At 36.4% G+C, this 23,335-nt stretch overlaps 1 protein-coding gene across 1 annotated transcript; it reads left to right on the forward strand.

The window, feature by feature from the left end:
• Window positions 1-468: 468 nt before the first annotated feature.
• On the forward strand, window positions 469-21,885 carry LOC135537404 (very-long-chain enoyl-CoA reductase-like). The gene is made up of 12 exons (XM_064963573.1): window positions 469-624; window positions 1,042-1,093; window positions 1,914-1,958; window positions 8,942-9,045; window positions 9,253-9,368; window positions 10,224-10,329; window positions 16,219-16,291; window positions 16,387-16,430; window positions 19,635-19,692; window positions 19,906-19,994; window positions 21,143-21,188; window positions 21,758-21,885. The coding sequence occupies exons 1-12, from the start codon at window positions 469-471 to the stop codon at window positions 21,883-21,885; spliced, it is 1,017 nt and encodes a 338-aa protein (XP_064819645.1).
• Window positions 21,886-23,335: the final 1,450 nt, after the last annotated feature.

Raw genomic sequence — 23,335 nt, forward strand, 5'->3', positions numbered from 1 at the left:
GATCGGGTGCCATTTTGTGACTCGGCCCTGATGTCACCGTGTCAGAATGTAGCAAGGGGACGCCAGGACGTTCTATCAGATTCCATATCATGTTTAGACTAGTCAGATGGGCTGGAGATGTGTTCATGTGTCTAACATATATGGACATAATTGACGGTGAAGGGCACAGGATATGGCAAATGCTGCAGATAATTGGCATCAGGAACAATGTAGTCTAACATCAGATCCCCCTAACATCCTCTCATGTTGCTCAAACCTATTTCTCACTGAGATAATTATTAGGGTCATATACACACGCATGCACACACACCCACGTACGCACAGACACACACACACACACACCACAGGGTTAGTCATGTCGAGGTTATCTTAACCCCCTTGTCACACAGCAACTAGGGCCCGACAGTCACACACCACAGGGCAGATAGGGCCTGAAAACCACACACCTGGAAGGTACGCATTAGAAGCATGGATTTAAAAAGCCTTTTTGTGGTAGCCCAGTTTATAAAGGCAAGATGTGCCCATGGCATGACGGCAGGAAAGGCCAAAAAGGATAAGAATTATATTTTCTATGAGGTGGAGATTCAGGATTCCAAGAAGTTGAAGCTTTGCTACTTGGACAAGGTAAGTAAAAAAATATATATATATAAACAACTTCCCTCATTTCATTTCATTGGCTGCTAAAGTTAAAAACTCTGTAATTCACCTGTTTAAAAAGTAGGTAGTAACTGTACCAGACATTTCCCGTTTTGTCATCACAAGTTGTATTCTGTATTATGAGGCAACCTACGGTACTGATTTTAGGGATCTATTTCATCTGGGAATGAAGTCTGCTACATTTCATTCATGCTGTGAAGCTGAACTTCCCGGATGATACTGTCCCAAAACCTCAGTTTCACAAAATTAAAGGACTCTATTGAATCCTCATCCGGGAAGAATCCGGGATTCAATAGAGCCCTTTAATTTTGTGAAACTGAGGTTTTGGGACAGTAGATACTTAATGTCCATTTGTTTATGTGTAATAGCTGTGTATTCTGTCAGGTGGAACCTAATGCCACTATTGGAGAGATCAAGTGTCTATTATATAAGATCTGTGAGTACCCTCTGTCTCTGCCCTGTCTCTGTCCTGTCTCTGTCTCTGCCCTGTCTCTGCCCTGTCTCTGTCCTGTCTCTGCCTGGTCTCTGTCTCTGCCCTACCTCTGTCTCTGCCCTGTCTCTGTCCAGTCTCTGTCCAGTCTCTGTCTCTGCCCTGTCTCTGCCCTGTCTCTGCCCTGTCTCTGTCCAGTCTCTGTCCAGTCTCTGTCTCTGCCTGGTCTCTGTCCAGTCTCTGTCTCTGCCTGGTCTCTGTCCAGTCTCTGTCCAGTCTCTGCCCGGTCTCTGCCCGGTCTCTGTCCGGTCTCTGTCCGGTCTCTGTCCGGTCTCTGCCTGGTCTCTGTCCAGTCTCTGTCCAGTCTCTGCCCTGTCTCTGCCCAGTCTCTGTCTCTGCCTGGTCTCTGTCCAGTCTCTGCCCTGTCTCTGCCCTGTCTCTGTCCGGTCTCTGCCCGGTCTCTGCCCGGTCTCTGCCCGGTCTCTGCCCTCTCTCTGTCTCTGTCCTGTGTCTCTCTGTCTTGTCTCTGGCCTGTCTCCGCCCTCTCTCTGTCCTGTCTTGGCCCAATCTTCTCTGTCTCTGTCCTATATCTGTCTTGTCTCTGTCTGTTATAGCAAGTGTGTTACACTCCCTATTCCAGTGGATGGCATGAAATATCTTGTTGTATTTCGTCTTTAGCAGTTGGCTGGCGATAGACAGATTTCAGGAAATACACTGATATTCTAACTCCAAATTTGGAATTCGGAACTTCACATTACTTCCTGAAACCCTGAGGACGTCCTAATAATGTTTCTGAAGTGACTAAAGTCATTTGTGATGGTTACAGATCCCAAATGGTACCCAGCCAGACAGGCTTTGTCACTTCACCCAGGTACGTCCTCCTCTGAATCCTCACTGACATACACATTGACATATACAGTGACAGGAGTGACAGGAGGAAGATTTTTAGAAATGCAACTGTGTATAAATATCGAACAATATCAACATTATCACACATTTCAACACTAGAAGTAACCAGCGGGTCAACAGTGTACAGTTTGTTTGTCATCACGGGAATGTTTTCCCATTGGGACGGCGAGCCTGTGCCTAGGGCTGTTACGGTGACCGTATTACCGCCACACCGGCGGTCACGAGTCATGAAGGTAGTCAAATTCCACGTGACCGTTTAGTCACGGTAATTAGGCTTCTTCCAAGCTCGGATGCTGCTGATGGTCATTAGTAGCCTACCAGACTGGCTAACTGCCTGGTACTCAGCACTCTATTGTCCCCCTAATCACGCTGACATCAATGCAAATGTATTCAAAAATATAATCAAACACTTCATGTGAGCCAATGAGCTTGTGTTGCACAATTTTTATATAGGGTATAAACAATTATATGTAGGGTATAAACAATTATATATAGGGTACCACCCTGCATACCACTGCTGGCTTGCTTCTGAAGCTAAGCAGGGTTGGTCCTGGTCAGTTCCTGAATGGGAGACCAGATGCTGCTGGAAGTGGTGTTGGAGGGCCAGTAGGAGGCACTATTTCCTCTGGTCGAAAAAAAATATCCCTTTGCCCCAGGACAGTGATTGGGGACACTGCCCTGCGTAGGGTGCCGTCTTTCGGATGGGACGTTAAACGGGTGTCCTGACTCTGAGGTCATTAAAGATCCCATGCCACTTATTGTAAGAGTAGGGGTGTTAGGGGTGTCTTGGCTAAATTCCCAAACTGACCCTCAAACCATCACAGTCCCCTAATATTCCCCAGTTTACAATTGGCTCATTCATCCCCCTCCTCTCCCCTGTAACTATTCCCCAGGTCGTTGTTGCAAATGAGAACGTGTTCTCAGTCAACTTACCTGGTAAAATAACAGATAAATAAAACAATTAAAAATAAATAATTGCATGAGAAAACAGAGTGATGGCCTCTATTAAAAAAAGGAGGATCCCATCAGCTTTCTATAGGCTAGGCCGACTATTTTTATTTCGCAAATGTCCTAATACTAAGCACATTGCTTCTCTTTACAAAAGTAGTATAGCCTACCTGGCTAGCATGAAAATTAACCATGGGAAAAAACAGTCCTCATTCTCTAATTATGTGCATTGATGACATGTATTTTAACCCTGCTCCTGGAGCATGATAATGGTTCATTGTAAATCAAAACAAATGTCACACATTGTCAGCAAACTTAACATGTGTAAATATTTGTATGAACATAACAAGATTCAACAACTGAGACATAAACTGAACAAGTCTCACAGACATGTGACTAACAGAAATGGAATAACGTTTCCCTGAACAAAGGGGGGGTAAAAATCAAAAGTCAGTATCTGGTGTGGCCACCAGCTGCAATAAGTACTGCAGTGCATCTCCTCCTCATGGACTGCACCATATTTGCCAGTTCTTGCTGGGAGATGTTACCCCACTCTTCCACCAAGGCACCTGCAAGATCCAGGACATTTCTGGAGGGAATGGCCCTAGCCTTCACCCTCCCATCCAACAGGTCCCAGACGTGCTCATGGGATTGAGATCTGGGCTCTTCGCTGGCCATGGCAGAACACTGACATTCCTGTCTTGCAGGAAATCACGCACAGAACGAGCAGTATGGCTGGTGGCATTGTCATGCTGGAGGGTCATGTCAGGATGAGCCTGCAGGAAGGGTACCACATGAGGGAGGAGGATGTCTTTCCTGTAATGCACAGTGTTGTGATTGTCTGCAATGACAACAAGCTTAGTCTGATGATGCTGTGACACACCTGCCTTACAACAGTCCTACAAGCCCTCATTCCAGCCTCTCTCAGCCTATTGCGGACAGTCTGAGCACTGGTGCAGGGATTGTGCGTTCCTGCTGTTGTTGTTGTTGCCATCCTGTACTTGTCCCGCAGGTGTGATGTTCGGATGTACCGATCCTATGCAGGTGTTGTTATACATGGTCTGCCACTGCGAGGACGATCAACTGTCTGTCCTGCCTCACTGTAGCGCTGTCTTGGGCGTCTCACAGTACGGACATTGCAATTTATTGCCCTGGCCACATCTGCAGTCCTCATGCCTCCTTGCAGCATGCCTAAGGCACATTCACACAGATGAGCAGGGACCCTGGGCATCTTTCTTTTGGTGTTTTTCAGAGTCAGTAGAAAGGCCTCTTTAGTGTCCTATGTTTTCATAACTGTGACCTTCACTGCCTACCGTCTGTAAACTGTCAGTGTCTTAACGACCGTTCCACAGGTGCATTAATTGTTTATGGTTCATTGAACAAGCATGGGGAAACAGTGTTTAAACCCTTTACAATGAAGATCTGTGTTAAGTTATTTGGATTTTTACGAATTATCATTGAAAGACAGGGTCCTGAAAAAGGGATGTTTCTTTTTTTGCTGAGTTTATATACATATATATATATGTTTTTATTTTTTTATTTTATCCCAGCCCGTCCCAGCAGGAGGCCTTTTGCCGTCATTGTAAATCAGAATTTGTTCTTAACTGGCTTGCCTGGTTAAATAAAGTATTAATATATATATAAAATAAAGACTCCACTATGCAAGTAACCATTTCAATAGAATATCTAATATTGTTTATATCAGTTTATCAGTACCAGGCAAAGGTTTTCAGAACACCTTCTAGGGTTTTTCTTGATTTTTACAATTGTTTTCATTGTGGAATAATAGTCAAGACATCAAAACTATGAAATAGCAAAGAAAATCATGAAGTAACCCCCAAAAAGTGTTAAACAAAACATATTTTACATTTGAGATTGTTCAAAATAGCCACCCTTTGCCTTGATGACAGCTTTGCACACAAACAACTCTAAATGAAGCATATAGGAGTACCATTTATGAAGCTGTCAACACATACATCCATGTGCATACTCCTGTCTATTTTATTAAGCTTTGTTCAATTGTATTCGTCATACTATAAAATTATATTTTAAAAAATGCCACAGAATTCTCAGCAAATCTTGTCTGCTAAATGAACTAGTGTAGAACACAGCTAGTGTAGAACACACTAGTGTAGCACACAGCTAGTGTAGAACACAGCTAGTGTAGAACACAGCTAGTGTAGAACACAGCTAGTGTAGAACACAGCTAGTGTAGAACACACTAGTGTAGAACACACTAGTGTAGCACACAGCTAGTGTAGAACACAGCTAGTGTAGAACACACTAGTGTAGAACACACTAGTGTAGAACACAGCTAGTGTAGAACACAGCTAGTGTAGAACACAGCTAGTGTAGAACACACTAGTGTAGAACACACATATGGCCAGATCAGGACCTAACATAAGGATTGACTCAGAGGATGTTCTTCTGAAATAGACTACAATTTCTTCATATCATGTTTCTTTAGACCTGTCTAAAATAAATTGTGGATTTATTCTGGAGGTGTAGAATATATTACATGGATTTATTGTGGAGGTGTAGAATATATTACATGGATTTATTAGACCTTTTAAAATGTAGATGTTCCAAAGGTCTGCATCAGTGGCTTGTAGACTGTGTGTAGAAGTCATTAAAGGCTAAATGTGTTTACGTTAATTAACGCTCAATTACCGTGAGAGCGACAGTTATCACCGTCTGATTACATTTTGTGACTCTGCCGTAATCTGTGCCCACATTCTCTTTTGTCACATGACCTCTCATATGACGGACTGGAAGACATAGCTGTAACCTGATGATGTTTTGACACCACCCGAAGAGCCTGGACAGCTGAGAGCATGACCTGAACTTCTCTGACATAACAGATAGGTCTTGTAAGGTTCTGTGCCAAAAGCACTAGCTGGCCAATAGCAGGTCACAGAGAGGACTGTAGATATGAGATATGAGATATGTGTGTTTGTGTGCATGCGTTCCTGCCCATCTGATACTCCATGCAGGCTAAATCAAACATGATATTGAAAGAAAACAAGTACTATTTGAACCCTGGTCTCTCAGAGGGCCATAGCTTTGGTAGGACAGAGTAACAGGGCACGGAAGTCAAGCCTGATTACATTTTAGTCATTTAACAACGGCTTTTAATCAAAGCGTAGGGTTTTGCCTTGTTCAAGAGCACATTGCCAGACTTTTCACCTAGTTGGTTCAGGGAGCCAAACCAGAAACCTTTCAGTTACTGCCATAACGCACTTAACCAGCAGGCTACCTGCCAGTAGGCTGCCTGCCAGTAGGCTTCCTGCCAGTAGGCTTCCTGCCAGTAGGCTTCCTGCCAGTGTGTGTGGTGTGTGTGTGTGTGTGTGTGTGTGTGTGTGTGTGTGTGTGTGTGTGTGTGTGTGTGTGTGTGTGTGTGTGTGTGTGCGTGTGCGTGTGTGTGTTCGTGTGTGTGTGTGTTCGTGTGTGAGTGCACGTCTATGTGTTTATGTGTTTAAATCAAAGGCTGCCCAAAACATCACTGTGGCCAAGCATCCTGCCATCCAGGACCTCTATACCAGGCGGTGTCAGAGTAAGGCATAAAAAATGGTCAAAAACTCCAGTCACCCGAGTCGTAGATTGTTCTCTCTGCTACCGCACGGCAAGCGTTACCAGAGCTTTTATCATAAAGGTGCATTTTTACGGTGAAAATTATCTTCCCCAAACGTTAAACTCACGTGCAGCGTAGGTATGACAGTTAGGCTCTACACAAACTTCATTTTAAGAAGTTTTTGGGCCACTTTTAGTTGTGATACAAACCTTATCAAAACATAAAAGCCTATGGGCTATGTGTGCGACTATGATTTGAAAAAGTTGCCAAACAAAGGCCCGTGCAGTCTCTTGTCTTACTGCAGTTTCTTGTCTTACTGCAGTTTCTTGTCTTACTACTACGCTGCACGAGAGTTTCACGTTTGGGGAAGTATTATTGCTTGTGTGCAGTAAGACAAGAAACTGCAGTAAGACAAGAAACTGCAGTAAGACAAGAAACTGCAGTAAGACAAGAAACTGCACTGGCCGAGTCCCATAGGGTGGCACACAATGGGCTCAGCGTTGTCCGGGTTTGGCTGGAGTAGGCCGTCATTGTAAATAATAATTTGTTCTTAACTGACTTGCCTAGTTAAATAAAACATAAAAATGATAATACTGTATATTATTCACCTATCTGACTATTATATTATTGTTTTAATCGTGTCTTTACTAAATAATATCTATGTGAAATTTGTTTTGATTTCAAATGTACCATTTACCATCATTTACCTGTCAACTAGTGCAAAGGTCAACTATGCACTAGCGAATGGAGGACGCTTTTGCCTTGGATCATTTTCATGCCAGCCAGGTAGGCTATACTCCTCTTGTAAAGAGAAGCCATGTGCTTACTATTAGGAACATTGAGAAATAAATATAGTAGGCCTAGCCTATATGAAGCTGATGGGATTCTCTTCTTTTTATTAGAGGCCATCACTCTGTTTTCTCACCCAATTGCATAGCCTATAGAAATGTTATGGAACATGAGCTTATGAAGTGTTTGATTTGTTTTTTCTTAATATACATTTGTATTGATGTCAGCGTGATTAGGGGGACAATAGAGTGCTGAGTACCAGGCAGTTAGCAAGTTTGGTAGACTACTAATGACCATCAGCAGCATCAGAGCTTGGAGAAGCCGAAACAACCGGGAATAAACATGGTATTTGACTGCCATCATGACTTGTGATCGCCATGGCGGTGATACGGTCACCGTAGCAACCCTTAGGCGTAAGCAGCATAAGTCCACGGCTCCATACTGCCTGGTGTCAACGGTACAGGCTGGTGACAGTGGTCTACTGGTGTGGGGAATGTTTTCCTGGCACACTTTACAGTAGGTCCCTTGATACCAACTGAGCAACGATTGAATGCCATTCCCCGAATAATTAAGGCTGTTCTGGAGGCAAAAAAGTCCGACCGGTACTAGATGGGTGTACCAAATAAATGGACATACTTAAGTAATACATGTATTTAGATGTATTTAATTTTCAAATTAGTACATATGTATTTGAAATATATATGTCAATATATTAGTCTTTGGTGTGGTTAGAACCTTCGTAGGAGCATCGTTAAATCTCATAGCCGTTTCCCCAAAACCATCGTTGTAAACGTTGCACTTGAAAACGGTTTGTAATCTGACACCTGTCTCAGACCACAGATAGAAACAACTACTCAGAGTGTGTCGTTCAATATTAGACACGTGATTTATCCCATCTGTTGACCACCGATAACTTCAGAACAAAGTTGACTACAAATACAAAGTTGCCAGTCTTCTCTACATGATGATCCGTCATCAGTTTTGTGAATTAAATATAATGTGTGGGTAATATCCGAGAGCCGCGCTCCATTTCTTTCGTCCCTATCGGTATTGACACGTGCCAACCATGCACTTAGCGTCCGTCCGATCTCTCTGCGTGGCGTTTTGGGAAACGCATGTTAAATCTTTTGTCGGTTGCAGAAACGACGCATCGTTAAAACAGTCAGGTAAGTGTAACATGAGTTCCCCAAATCATCATGCAGAGAGAACGAATGCATCGTCTTTCCTTAGTGTTTTAAAGATGCATTTTACCTCAATTCCATCGTTATTGGAAAACCAGGCTCAGGGCTTTTGGCACAGCTAGATTGCTATGCAGTAGTCGACCAGCTTGTGACTTCACTGCTCCAGACTGGGGGGGGGGGGGGTTGAATGTCCTAATGTCTTCCCTGTCTATTCGGAGCATCAACATGATTCACCTCTATCCCTTATGTATAGATCTCTTTCAATACACAGTTAGGTCCCGTTTCCCCTAGTCACCAAGCCTAGTCCTGGACTGAAAAGTAAGAATCAATGGAGATTCTCTGTTGAAAGCACTTTTTAGTACAGGACTAGGTTTTAATCTGTGACCGGGAAACGGCTGCTAAATAAAGCATCTTGTTATACAGAACTGTAACCATGAAAACACTACATTTTGTCAGATGGGGAGTCCCTGAAGGATGATGAGGTATTGGAGAATCTACCGGTGGGAACCACGGTAACAATGTTCTTCCACGACCTGGGACCGCAGCTGGGGTGGACCATGGTGAGACCACGATGTTTCTGGGATATTGGACAAGGTGCTGTTCCCCACTGTACTGTTTTTGGGAACAGCAAACAGTGAGCGGACATGTTGCCTATCAGTGACCTCTCTTCCCCTGAACAGGTGTATCTGACCTCTCTTCTCCTGTACAGGTGTATCTGACCTCTCTTCTCCTGTACAGGTGTATATAACCTCTCTTCTCCTGTACAGGTGTTTCTGGCGGAGTGCATCGGACCTCTCTTCATCTACCTTTTCTTCTTCCTCCATCTCCTCAACATCTACGAGCAGAAAGATGACTATACCTCCAATCCCTGCTCAGTGGTCACGTACGTATATGGTAGCAAATTCCGAGGGTAGCCCCGACCGGTCCAGCGGCTTCCTTCGGGAGAGTGTGTCCTCAAGTTTCTCTGTACTCTTCTCCGATGGCCTCACAGGTGCCATCACACTTCTGACACCAATGTAGCTATATTTGGGGGACTAGAACCCGGGTCCAGCGACTGTCATCCCAACACCTTCGCTTTTATGTCAAGAGATCTGAATCTCTTGACGAGGTCTCTAGGTATTGAGTTAAGGTTTTGCTACAATAGTCTAGAATGTCTGTGTCATTGCTGTGAAAGAGAACATGCTGTCAGTCAATTCACCTTGGGTCAAAAGGTCAACTACAAAATACTGATAGCTTCTCTACCCCCACTTCAACCCCTTCTCTACCCACCACTCTTGTCCTCTTTACTATTACCACTACCTTCTCTACCCCCACTCTACCCCTTCTCTACCCCCACTCTTGTCCTCTTTACTATTACCACTACCTTCTCTACCCCCACTCTACCCCCTTCTCTACCTCTTCTCTACCCCCACTCTACCCCCACTCTACCCCTTCTCTACCCCCACTCTTGTCCTCTTTACTATTACCACTACCTTCTCTACCCCCACTCCACCCCTTTCTCTACCCCCACTCTACCCTCTTCTCTACCCCCACTCTACCTCTTCTCTACCCCCACTCTTGTCCTCTTTACTAATACCACTACCATCTCTTCTAACCCCTTCTATACCCCCACTCTACCCGTACTCTACCCCCTTCTCCACCCCCACTGTTGTCCTCTTTACGACAACCACTACCTTCTCTACCCCCACTCTACCCCCTTCTCTACCCCCACTCTACCCCCTTCTCTCTACTGCTGTAGGCTGGCGTGTGTGTGTCACTGTTTCCACTACTTCAGAAGGCTGTTGGAAACCGTCTTCATCCACCGCTTCTCCGACGGCACCTTGCCGCTGCAAACCATCATGAGGGTCAGTTCCCGGGACTCTGGCGCTTAACACAGTCGGGACTTCAACAGTGTTTACGTTCAATTGGTCAATGATCAAAGTTTAATCACAAGATCCTTTTTCTCAGTGACTTACCTGGCTAAATACACCTGGTTAAACAGGTTGTGAATGTTCATCTCTTAAAACTGAATTAAAACGTAGTCAGGCTAAAAAATCTGATAGATAGATGCTGGCGTTGGGCTTTTGTTGTTAGGTGGTGATCTTCCCACCCTGTATCGAAACATCTGATGTCTGGCAGGCCTCTGGTGTTGAGATGTCATGGGATGGAGGGATACTATACTATTATATTCTATATGATGCTATTCTATACTATACTATTCTATACTATTCTATTCATTATTCATTGATATACTATACTGTTCTATTATATACTATACTATTATGTACTATACTATACTTTTCTATACTATTCTATACTACTATATACATACTATACTGTTCTATTATAGAATTAGCATTCTACTAATATATACTATTTTATACTATTCTATACAATGCTTTTCTATACTGTTATATTATATACTATGCTATTATATACTATTCTATTATATACTAATATACACTATTCTATTATATACTATACTATTATATTATTTTCTATTATATACTATACTGTTCTATTCTATACTATTCTATTATATACTATTCTATTATATTCTATGCTATTCTATTATATTATATACTATTGTATTCTATGCTATTCTATTCTATTATATACTATTATATTATATACTATTATATTCTATACTATTATATTCTATACTATTATATTCTATACTTTTCTATTTTATACTATTCTATTCTATGCTATTCTATTATATTATATACTGTTCTATTCTATACTATTGTATTATATACTATTCTATGCTATTCTATTATATTATATACTATTATATTCTATGCTATTCTATTCTATTCTATACTATTATATTCTATGCTATTCTATTATATTATATACTATTATATTCTATACTATTATTTTATATTCTATGCTAATCTATTATATTCTATACTATTATATTCTATGTTATTCTATTATATGGTATACTATTATATTCTATGCTCTTCTATTCTATTCTATACTATTCTATTATATTCTATGCTATTCTATTCTATTATATACTATTATATTCTATGCTATTCTATTCTATTATATTCTATACTATTATATTCTATGCTATTCTATTATATTATATACTATTATATTCTATGCTATTCTATTACATTATATACTATTATATTCTATGCTATTCTATTATATTCTATACTATTATATTCTATGCTATTGTATTATATTATATACTATTCTATTCTATTATATACTATTCTATTATATACTATTATATTCTATGCTATTCTATTATATTCTATACTATTATATTCTATACTATTATATTCTATACTATTATATTCTATACTATTATATTCTATGCTATTCTATTGTATTATATACTATTATATTCTATGCTATTATATTATAGTATATAATATTATATTCTATGCTATTCTATTCTATTATATACTATTATATTCTATACTATTCTATTATATACTATTATATTCTATACTATTATATTCTATACTATTCTATTCTATACTATTCTATGCTATTCTATTATATTATATACTGTTCTATTCTATACTATTGTATTATATACTATTCTATGCTATTCTATTATATTATATACTATTATATTCTATGCTATTCTATTATATTCTATACTATTATATTCTATACTATTATATTCTATATTATTATATTCTATGCTATTCTATTATATTATATACTATTATATTCTATGCTATTCTATTATATTATATACTATTATATTCTATACTATTATATTCTATACTATTATATTCTATGCTATTCTATTGTATTATATACCATTATATTCTATGCTATTCTATTCTATTATATAATATTATATTCTATGCTATTCTATTATATTATATACTATTATATTCTATACTATTCTATTATATACTATTATATTCTATACTATTATATTCTATACTATTCTATTCTATACTATTCTATTCTATGCTATTTTATTATATTATATACTGTTCTATTCTATACTATTGTATTATATACTATTCTATGCTATTCTATTATATTATATACTATTATGTTCTATGCTATTCTATTCTATTCTATACTATTATATTCTATGCTATTCTATTATATTCTATACTATTATATTCTATTCTATGCTATTCTATGATATTATATACTATTATATTCTATGCTATTATTTTATATTCTATGCTATTCTATTCTATACTATTATATTCTATGCTATTCTATTCTATTCTATACTATTATATTCTATGCTATTCTATTATATTATATACTATTATATTCTATACTATTATTTTATATTCTATGCTATTCTATTATATTCTATACTATTATATTCTATGCTATTCTATTATTTGATATACTATTATATTCTATGCTATTCTTTTCTATTCTATACTATTATATTATATTCTATGCTATTCTATTATATACTATTATATTCTATGTTATTCTATTCTATTATATTCTATACTATTATATTCTATGCTATTCTATTATCTTATATACTATTATATTCTATGCTATTCTATTACATTAGATACTATTATATTCTATGCTATTCTATTATATTCTATACTATTATATTCTATGCTATTCTATTATATTCTATACTATTATATTCTATTATATTATATACTATTCTATTCTATTATATTATATACTATTATATTCTATGCTATTCTATTATATTATATACTATTATATTCTAAGCTATTCTATTATATTATATACTATTATATTATATTCTATGCTATTCTATTATATTCTATACTTTTATATTCTATGCTATTCTATTTTATTATATACTATTATGTTCTATGCTATTCTATTCTATACTATTATATTCTATGCTATTCTATTATATTCTATACTATTATATTCTATGCTATTCTATTATATTATATACTATTATATTCTATACTATTATTTTATATTCTATGCTATTCTATTATATTCTATACTATTATATTCTATGCTATTATATTCTATACTATTATATTCTATGCTATTCTATTATATTATATACTATTATATTCTATGCTATTCTATTCTATTATATACTATTATATTCTATACTATTATATTCTATACTATTATATTCTATACTATTATATTCTATGCTATTCTATTATATTCTATACTATTATATTCTATGCTATTATATTCTATACTATTATATTCTATGCTATTCTATTATATTATATACTATTATATTCTATGCTATTCTATTCTATTATATACTATTATATTCTATACTATTATATTCTATACTATTATATTCTATACTATTATATTCTATGCTATTCTATTATATTATATACTATTATATTCTATGCTATTCTATTATATTATATACTATTATATTCTATACTATTATATTCTATACTATTATATTCTATACTATTATATTCTATGCTATTCTATTGTATTATATACTATTATATTCTATGCTATTCTATTCTATTATATAATATTATATTCTATGCTATTCTATTATATTATATACTATTATATTCTATACTATTATTTTATATTCTATGCTATTCTATTATATTCTATACTATTATATTCTATGCTATTCTATTATTTGATATACTATTATATTCTATGCTATTCTTTTCTATTCTATACTATTATATTATATTCTATGCTATTCTATTATATACTATTATATTCTATGTTATTCTATTCTATTATATTCTATACTATTATATTCTATGCTATTCTATTATCTTATATACTATTATATTCTATGCTATTCTATTACATTAGATACTATTATATTCTATGCTATTCTATTATATTCTATACTATTATATTCTATGCTATTCTATTATATTCTATACTATTATATTCTATTATATTATATACTATTCTATTCTATTATATTATATACTATTATATTCTATGCTATTCTATTATATTATATACTATTATATTCTAAGCTATTCTATTATATTATATACTATTATATTATATTCTATGCTATTCTATTATATTCTATACTTTTATATTCTATGCTATTCTATTTTATTATATACTATTATGTTCTATGCTATTCTATTCTATACTATTATATTCTATGCTATTCTATTATATTCTATACTATTATATTCTATGCTATTCTATTATATTATATACTATTATATTCTATACTATTATTTTATATTCTATGCTATTCTATTATATTCTATACTATTATATTCTATGCTATTATATTCTATACTATTATATTCTATGCTATTCTATTATATTATATACTATTATATTCTATGCTATTCTATTCTATTATATACTATTATATTCTATACTATTATATTCTATACTATTATATTCTATACTATTATATTCTATGCTATTCTATTATATTATATACTATTATATTCTATGCTATTCTATTATATTATATACTATTATATTCTATACTATTATATTCTATACTATTATATTCTATACTATTATATTCTATGCTATTCTATTGTATTATATACTATTATATTCTATGCTATTCTATTCTATTATATAATATTATATTCTATGCTATTCTATTCTATTATATACTATTATATTCTATACTATTCTATTATATACTATTATATTCTATACTATTATATTCTATACTATTCTATACTATTCTATTCTATGCTATTCTATTATATTATATACTGTTCTATTCTATACTATTGTATTATATACTATTCTATGATATTCTATTATATTATATACTATTATATTCTATGCTATTCTATTCTATTCTATACTATTATATTCTATGCTATTCTATTCTATTCTATACTATTATATTCTATGCTATTCTATTATATTATATACTATTATATTCTATACTATTCTATTATATTCTATACATACTATTATATTCTATATTCTATTACATTAGATACTATTATATTCTATGCTATTCTATTATATTCTATACTATTATATTCTATGCTATTCTATTATATATTTTATATTCTATGCTATTCTATTATATTATATACTATTATATTCTATTATATTATATACTATTATATTCTATTATATTATATACTTTTATATTCTATGCTATTCTATTCTATTATATACTATTATATTATATTCTATATTCTATTATATTCTATACTTCTATGCTATTCTATTCTATTATATACTATTATATTCTATTATATTATATTATATACTATTATATTCTATTATATTTCTATTATATTATATACTATTATATTCTATTATTACATTCTATACTATTATATTCTATGCTATTATATTATATTATATACTATTATATTCTATGCTATTCTATTATATTATATACTATTATATTCTATGCTATTCTATTATATTTTATATTATATACTATTATATTATATACTATTATATTCTATGCTACTATTATATATACTATTATATTCTATACTATTATATTCTATTATCATATTATATTCTATACTATGCTATTCTATTATATTATATACTATTATATTATTCTATTATATTATATACTATTATATTCTATACTATTATATTCTATATTATCTATCTATATTATATTATATACTATTATATTCTATGCTATTCTATTATATTATATACTATTATATTCTATATATTATATTCTATACTATCATATATATTCTATTATATTATATACTTATATTCTATACTATCATATTATATACTATTATATTATTTTCTATTACTATATACTATTATATACTATACTATTCTATTATTTTCTATTATATACTACACTGTTCTACTCTTAGAACTGCCTGTACTACTGGGGGTTTTCTGCTTGGTTAGCCTACTACATCAACCACCCCCTCTACACTCCACCATGTGAGTACCACTCTCAACCAACAAATGAATGAATTTATGACAACTCTGTGTCGATAGATGTTTCTGCTGCTTAAGGTGCTGTGTGTGTCTTACAGCGTACGGGAATCTCCAAGTCTACTCTGCGTTGGCGGTGTTTATGGTATGTAACCTAATCTCCAAGTCTACTCTGCGTTGGTGGTGTTTATGGTATGTAGCCTAATCTCCAAGTCTACTCTGCGTTGGTGGTGTTTATGGTATGTAGCCTAATCTCCAAGTCTACTCTGCGTTGGTGGTGTTTATGGTATGTAGCCTAATCTCCAAGTCTACTCTGTGTTGGTGGTGTTTATGGTATGTAGCCTAATCTCCAAGTCTACTCTGCGTTGGTGGTGTTTATGGTATGTAGCCTAGTCTCCAAGTCTACTCTGCGTTGGTGGTGTTTATGGTATGTAGCCTAATCTCCAAGTCTACTCTGCGTTGGTGGTGTTTATGGTATGTAACCTAATCTCCAAGTCTACTCTGCGTTGGTGGTGTTTATGGTATGTAGCCTAATCTCCAAGTCTACTCTGCGTTGGTGGTGTTTATGGTATGTAGCCTAATCTCCAAGTCTACTCTGCGTTGGTGGTGTTTATGGTATGTAGCCTAATCTCCAAGTCTACTCTGCGTCGGTGGTGTTTATGGTATGTAGCCTAATCTCCAAGTCTACTCTGCGTCGGTGGTGTTTATGGTATGTAGCCTAATCTCCAAGTCTACTCTGCGTTGGTGGTGTTTATGGTATGTAGCCTAATCTCCAAGTCTACTCTGCATTGGTGGTGTTTATGGTATGTAGCCTAGTCTCCAAGTCTACTCTGCGTTGGTGGTGTTTATGGTATGTAGCCTAATCTCCAAGTCTACTCTGCGTTGGCGGTGTTTATGGTATGTAGCCTAGTCTCCAAGTCTACTCTGCGTTGGTGGTGTTTATGGTATGTAGCCTAATCTCCAAGTCTACTCTGCGTTGGTGGTGTTTATGGTATGTAGCCTAGTCTCCAAGTCTACTCTGCGTTGGTGGTGTTTATGGTATGTAGCCTAATCTCCAAGTCTACTCTGCGTTGGTGGTGTTTATGGTATGTAGCCTAATCTCCAAGTCTACTCTGCGTTGGTGGTGTTTATGGTATGTAACCTAATCTCCAAGTCTACTCTGCGTTGGTGGTGTTTATGGTATGTAACCTAATCTCCAAGTCTACTCTGCGTTGGTGGTGTTTATGGTATGTAGCCTAATCTCCAAGTCTACTCTGCGTTGGTGGTGTTTATGGTATGTAGCCTAATCTCCAAGTCTACTCTGCGTTGGTGGTGTTTATGGTATGTAGCCTAATCTCCAAGTCTACTCTGCGTTGGTGGTGTTTATGGTATGTAGCCTAATCTCCAAGTCTACTCTGCGTTGGTGGTGTTTATGGTATGTAGCCTAGTCTCCAAGTCTACTCTGCGTTGGTGGTGTTTATGGTATGTAGCCTAATCTCCAAGTCTACTCTGCGTTGGTGGTGTTTATGGTATGTAGCCTAGTCTCCAAGTCTACTCTGCGTTGGTGGTGTTTATGGTATGTAGCCTAATCTCCAAGTCTACTCTGCGTTGGTGGTGTTTATGGTATGTAGCCTAATCTCCAAGTCTACTCTGCGTTGGTGGTGTTTATGGTATGTAGCCTAGTCTCCAAGTCTACTCTGCGTTGGTGGTGTTTATGGTATGTAGCCTAATCTCCAAGTCTACTCTGCGTTGGTGGTGTTTATGGTATGTAGCCTAATCTCCAAGTCTACTCTGCGTTGGTGGTGTTTCTGGTATGTAGCCTAATCTCCAAGTCTACTCTGCGTTGGTGGTGTTTATGGTATGTAGCCTAATCTCCAAGTCTACTCTGCGTTGGTGGTGTTTATGGTATGTAGCCTAATCTCCAAGTCTACTCTGCGTTGGTGGTGTTTATGGTATGTAGCCTAATCTCCAAGTCTACTCTGCGTTGGTGGTGTTTATGGTATGTAGCCTAATCTCCAAGTCTACTCTGCGTTGGTGGTGTTTATGGTATGTAGCCTAGTCTCCAAGTCTACTCTGCGTTGGTGGTGTTTATGGTATGTAGCCTAATCTCCAAGTCTACTCTGCGTTGGTGGTGTTTATGGTATGTAACCTAATCTCCAAGTCTACTCTGCGTTGGTGGTGTTTATGGTATGTAACCTAATCTCCAAGTCTACTCTGCGTTGGTGGTGTTTATGGTATGTAGCCTAATCTCCAAGTCTACTCTGCGTTGGTGGTGTTTATGGTATGTAGCCTAATCTCCAAGTCTACTCTGCGTTGGTGGTGTTTATGGTATGTAGCCTAATCTCCAAGTCTACTCTGCGTTGGTGGTGTTTATGGTATGTAGCCTAATCTCCAAGTCTACTCTGCGTTGGTGGTGTTTATGGTATGTAGCCTAATCTCCAAGTCTACTCTGCGTTGGTGGTGTTTATGGTATGTAGCCTAATCTCCAAGTCTACTCTGCGTTGGTGGTGTTTATGGTATGTAGCCTAATCTCCAAGTCTACTCTGCGTTGGTGGTGTTTATGGTATGTAGCCTAATCTCCAAGTCTACTCTGCGTTGGTGGTGTTTATGGTATGTAGCCTAATCTCCAAGTCTACTCTGCGTTGGTGGTGTTTATGGTATGTAGCCTAATCTCCAAGTCTACTCTGCGTTGGTGGTGTTTATGGTATGTAGCCTAATCTCCAAGTCTACTCTGCGTTGGCGGTGTTTATGGTATGTAGCCTAATCTCCAAGTCTACTCTGCGTTGGCGGTGTTTATGGTATGTAGCCTAATCTCCAAGTCTACTCTGCGTCGGTGGTGTTTATGGTATGTAACCTAATCTCCAAGTCTACTCTGCGTTGGTGGTGTTTATGGTATGTAACCTAATCTCCAAGTCTACTCTGCGTTGGTGGTGTTTATGGTATGTAGCCTTGTGTTATATCTCTCGGCCTCATTGTGTTGTCATTGAGTTCAGAACAGCAGAGGAAAACATTCTTCATCATCTGTCTTCAGAAATGGCTTCTTTCCCAAAAAATGTATTTCTCTCTTTCTTTTTCTCTTTTTTTTAACCTTTCTGTCTTTCTCTCTTTCTATATTTATGTCTCTCTCTCTTTCTTTTAACCTTTCTGTCTTTCTCTCTTTCTATATTTATGTCTCTCTCTCTTTCTTTTAACCTTTGTCTTTATCTCTCTCTCTCTTTCTTTCTCTTTCTTTCTTTCTTTCTTTCTTTCTTTCTTTCTGTCTTTCTCTCTTTGTATATTTATGTCTCTCTCTCTTTCTTTTAACCTTTGTCTTCATCTCTCTCTCTCTCTCTCTCTCTTTCTTTCTTTCTTTATTTCTTTGTACTCTCAGCTCTGTGAAGCTGGAAACTTCTCAATTCATTTGGCTCTCAATAACTTGGGCTGTAATGGTGAGTTGCTTTCCAGCATTTCTGAATGTGTTGTATTGATTGCATATTCCAGAACAATGTCATAGCCAAGATAGGTAATAGGGAGCAAGTTCCTCAAATATTTCTCACAAATTGCTAGTTGAGTCAGCAACATCTGTGTGGTAGTTTGCCAGCTGAGAAGATATTTCCATCATGATTCACATCTTCTCACAGTTGTGTCCTGCTGTCTACTAGGTCTGAGGCCCAAGCGGATCCCTTACCCCACCAGGAACCCCTTCACATGGCTCTTCTTCTTTGTGTCATGTCCCAACTACACCTATGAGGTGGGTCAAACTCACAGAGATAGATAAGAGGACTCTGGAGCCCAATAGCTTGTTTTAGCCTGAGCAGTGCCATTGAGGATTTTTTCACAATTTTGTCCTATGTGTTAACGAAGGATCCCATAATTCCATGCAGGTCATCTGGAGGGATCATCCAATGAATTATATTCGTTAGCAAACATTCCATAACTGCAGGTTTCAGCAAATCACCAACCCTGTCTGTATACCTGTTTAAACAAACACACTCTAGATGGCAGTGTGCCCCCTTTCAGTTTGTTTACCAACTCATAGAAGTAACAGAATAAGAAAATACTTCAAAATGGAGATGGCCTCAAGGGCACTGCCCGTGCTCTCACAGAAGCTACTTTAACGCAGTCTTGTATGTATACATTTAAGTATGGCTGGCCTAGGCGGGATTTGAACCCACAACCCTTGGTGTTGCAAGTGTTGTGCTCTATTGACTTAGTGACACAGGAGAGTCTAGACTTCAGTTGCCATTGTAGAATAATAGTGAAGACATCAAAACTATGAAATAACACATATCATGTAGTAAGCAAAAAAGTGTTAAACAAATCAAAATATGTTTTATATTTGAGATTCTTCAAAGTAGCCACCCTTTGCCTTGATGACAGCATTGCACACTCTTGGCATTCTCTCAACCAGCTTCATGAGGTAGTCACCCGGAATGCATTGTGGAATTTCGTTCCTTCTTAATGTGCTAGAGCTGATCAGTTGTGCTGGGTGGTATACAGAAGATAGCCCTTTTTGGTTAAAGGCCAAGTTCATATTATGGCAAGAACAGCTCAAATAAGCAAAGAGAAACGACAGTCCATCATTACTTGAAGACATGAAGGTCAGTTTATGTCTAACACTTTCTCGGTTACTACATGATTCCGTATGTGTTATTTTATAGTGTTGATGTCTTCACTATTATTATACAATGTAGAAAATAGACCAAATGAAGAAAAACATTTGAATGAGTAGGTGTGTCCAAACCTTTGACTGGTACTGTATAGATATGGAGTGGCAGGTAGCCTAGTGGTTAGAGTGTAGAGGTGACAGGTCACCTATGACCAAATGAAGAAAAACATTTGAATGAGTAGGTGCGTCCCAAACGTCTGACTGCTACTGTTTATGTTTTGATTTGTCAGGTGGGGACGTGGTTGAGTTTCTCCATCATGACACAGTGTGTTCCAGGTAAAACTACACATCTTTCATCGTTTCACGTGTACTTAGGTGGTAAATGATAGAAGCTGCTTCCACACATTTTCATAATACCAAGGCCTAGACTCGGATCAGATCAAGCGCTTACCGTTGATAATCCGACACCTGCATAGCTCGATGTTTTGACAGGGAACAATTGCGTTGGAGCTGTCAAATCGGTGACAAAGCTGCTCTTCAAATCAAATCGTATTTGATCATGTGATCGTTGTCACAAAGCCACACCCACTGACTTATGAAGTACAGAATGAGAAAACGTATAGAAATATAGCCAACTGTGGGAGAGATTGTCACACCAGTTATGTTGTACCGTGTAAATAAGGGTTATTCTTGTACACTGCCAGTTCTGTCATGTTGTACCGTGTAAATAAGGGTTATTCTTGTACACTGGCAGTTCTGCAGTCTCGATAAAGATTGAAATTGAAATTGAAAGACTGACATAAGTACGTGTGATACTAAGGAGACAATCCCATTCCTTTGTTTAAGTTTTAGTCACCAATTTCGTGACTCTACTAACTAACTGTTTTCTCACTCTCTTTCCACAGTGGCCCTGTTCACGTTGCTGGGCTTCATCCAGATGACTATCTGGGCACAGGGAAAACACAAGATGTACACCACAGAGTTTACAGACTACCCTGAACTAAGATCAGCTATCATCCCTTTGTTCCTTTGAGCCAGCCAGGGTTAACAACAAGATCCTTAATTATACCCCTGTTCCTTAATTATACCCCTGTTCCTTAATTATACCCCTGTTCCTTAATTATACCCCTATTCTTTAATTATACCCCTGTTCCTAAATTATACCCCTATTCTTTAATTATGCCCCTGTTCCTTAATTATACCCCTATTCTTTAATTATACCCCTGTTCCTTAATTATACCCCTGTTCCTTAATTATACCCCTGTTCCTTAATTATACCCCTATTCTTTAATTATACCCCTGTTCCTTAATTATACCCCTATTCTTTAATTATACCCCTGTTCCTTAATTATACCCCTATTCTTTAATTATACCCCTGTTCCTTAATTATACCCCTATTCTTTAATTATACCCCTGTTCCTTAATTATACCCCTATTCTTTAATTATACCCCTGTTCCTTAATTATACCCCTGTTCCTTAATTATACCCCTATTCTTTAATTATTCCCCTGTTCCTTAATTATACCCCTATTCTTTAATTATACCCCTGTTCCTTAATTATACCCCTATTCTTTAATTATACCCCTGTTCCTTAATTATACCCCTATTCTTTAATTATACCCCTGTTCCTTAATTATACCCCTATTCTTTAATTATACCCCTGTTCCTTAATTATACCCCTGTTCCTTAATTATACCCCTGTTCCTTAATTATACCCCTGTTCCTTAATTATACCCCTGTTCCTTAATTATACCCCTGTTCCTTAATTATACCCCTGTTCCTTAATTATACCCCTGTTCCTTAATTATACCCCTATTCTTTAATTATACCCCTGTTCCTTAATTATACCCCTATTCTTTAATTATACCCCTGTTCCTTAATTATACCCCTGTTCCTTAATTATACCCCTATTCTTTAATTATACCCCTGTTCCTTAATTATACCCCTATTCTTTAATTATACCCCTGTTCCTTAATTATACCCCTATTCTTTAATTATACCCCTGTTCCTTAATTATACCCCTATTCTTTAATTATACCCCTGTTCTTTAATTATACCCCTGTTCCTTAATTATACCCCTGTTCCTTAATTATACCCCTGTTCTTTAATTATACCCCTGTTCTTTAATTATACCCCTGTTCCTTAATTATACCCCTGTTCTTTAATTATACCCCTGTTCCTTAATTATACCCCTGTTCTTTAATTATACCCCTGTTCTTTAATTATACCCCTGTAAAATCTGCTAACTTGTCACCAAATCCCCAGTTTCCCCAGAAATCCCAGTTCTAAATTCCACGTAATCAGAAGGAAATAAACAAGGAAATCTGTAATCATTCAACCAGGATTTCTGGAACACCTGGGAATTTTGGGTAAATTACCAAAATTGTGCGCAAACCTATTCGCTATACTTTTGGCCAGAGCCACATCGGCCTCTTGCCAAATGTAGTGTACTACATAGGGAATAGAATGCTATTTTAGACAGA

Source organism: Oncorhynchus masou, unplaced genomic scaffold, assembly GCF_036934945.1.
Source record: "Oncorhynchus masou masou isolate Uvic2021 unplaced genomic scaffold, UVic_Omas_1.1 unplaced_scaffold_768, whole genome shotgun sequence".
Classification (NCBI taxonomy): Eukaryota; Metazoa; Chordata; class Actinopteri; order Salmoniformes; family Salmonidae; genus Oncorhynchus; species Oncorhynchus masou.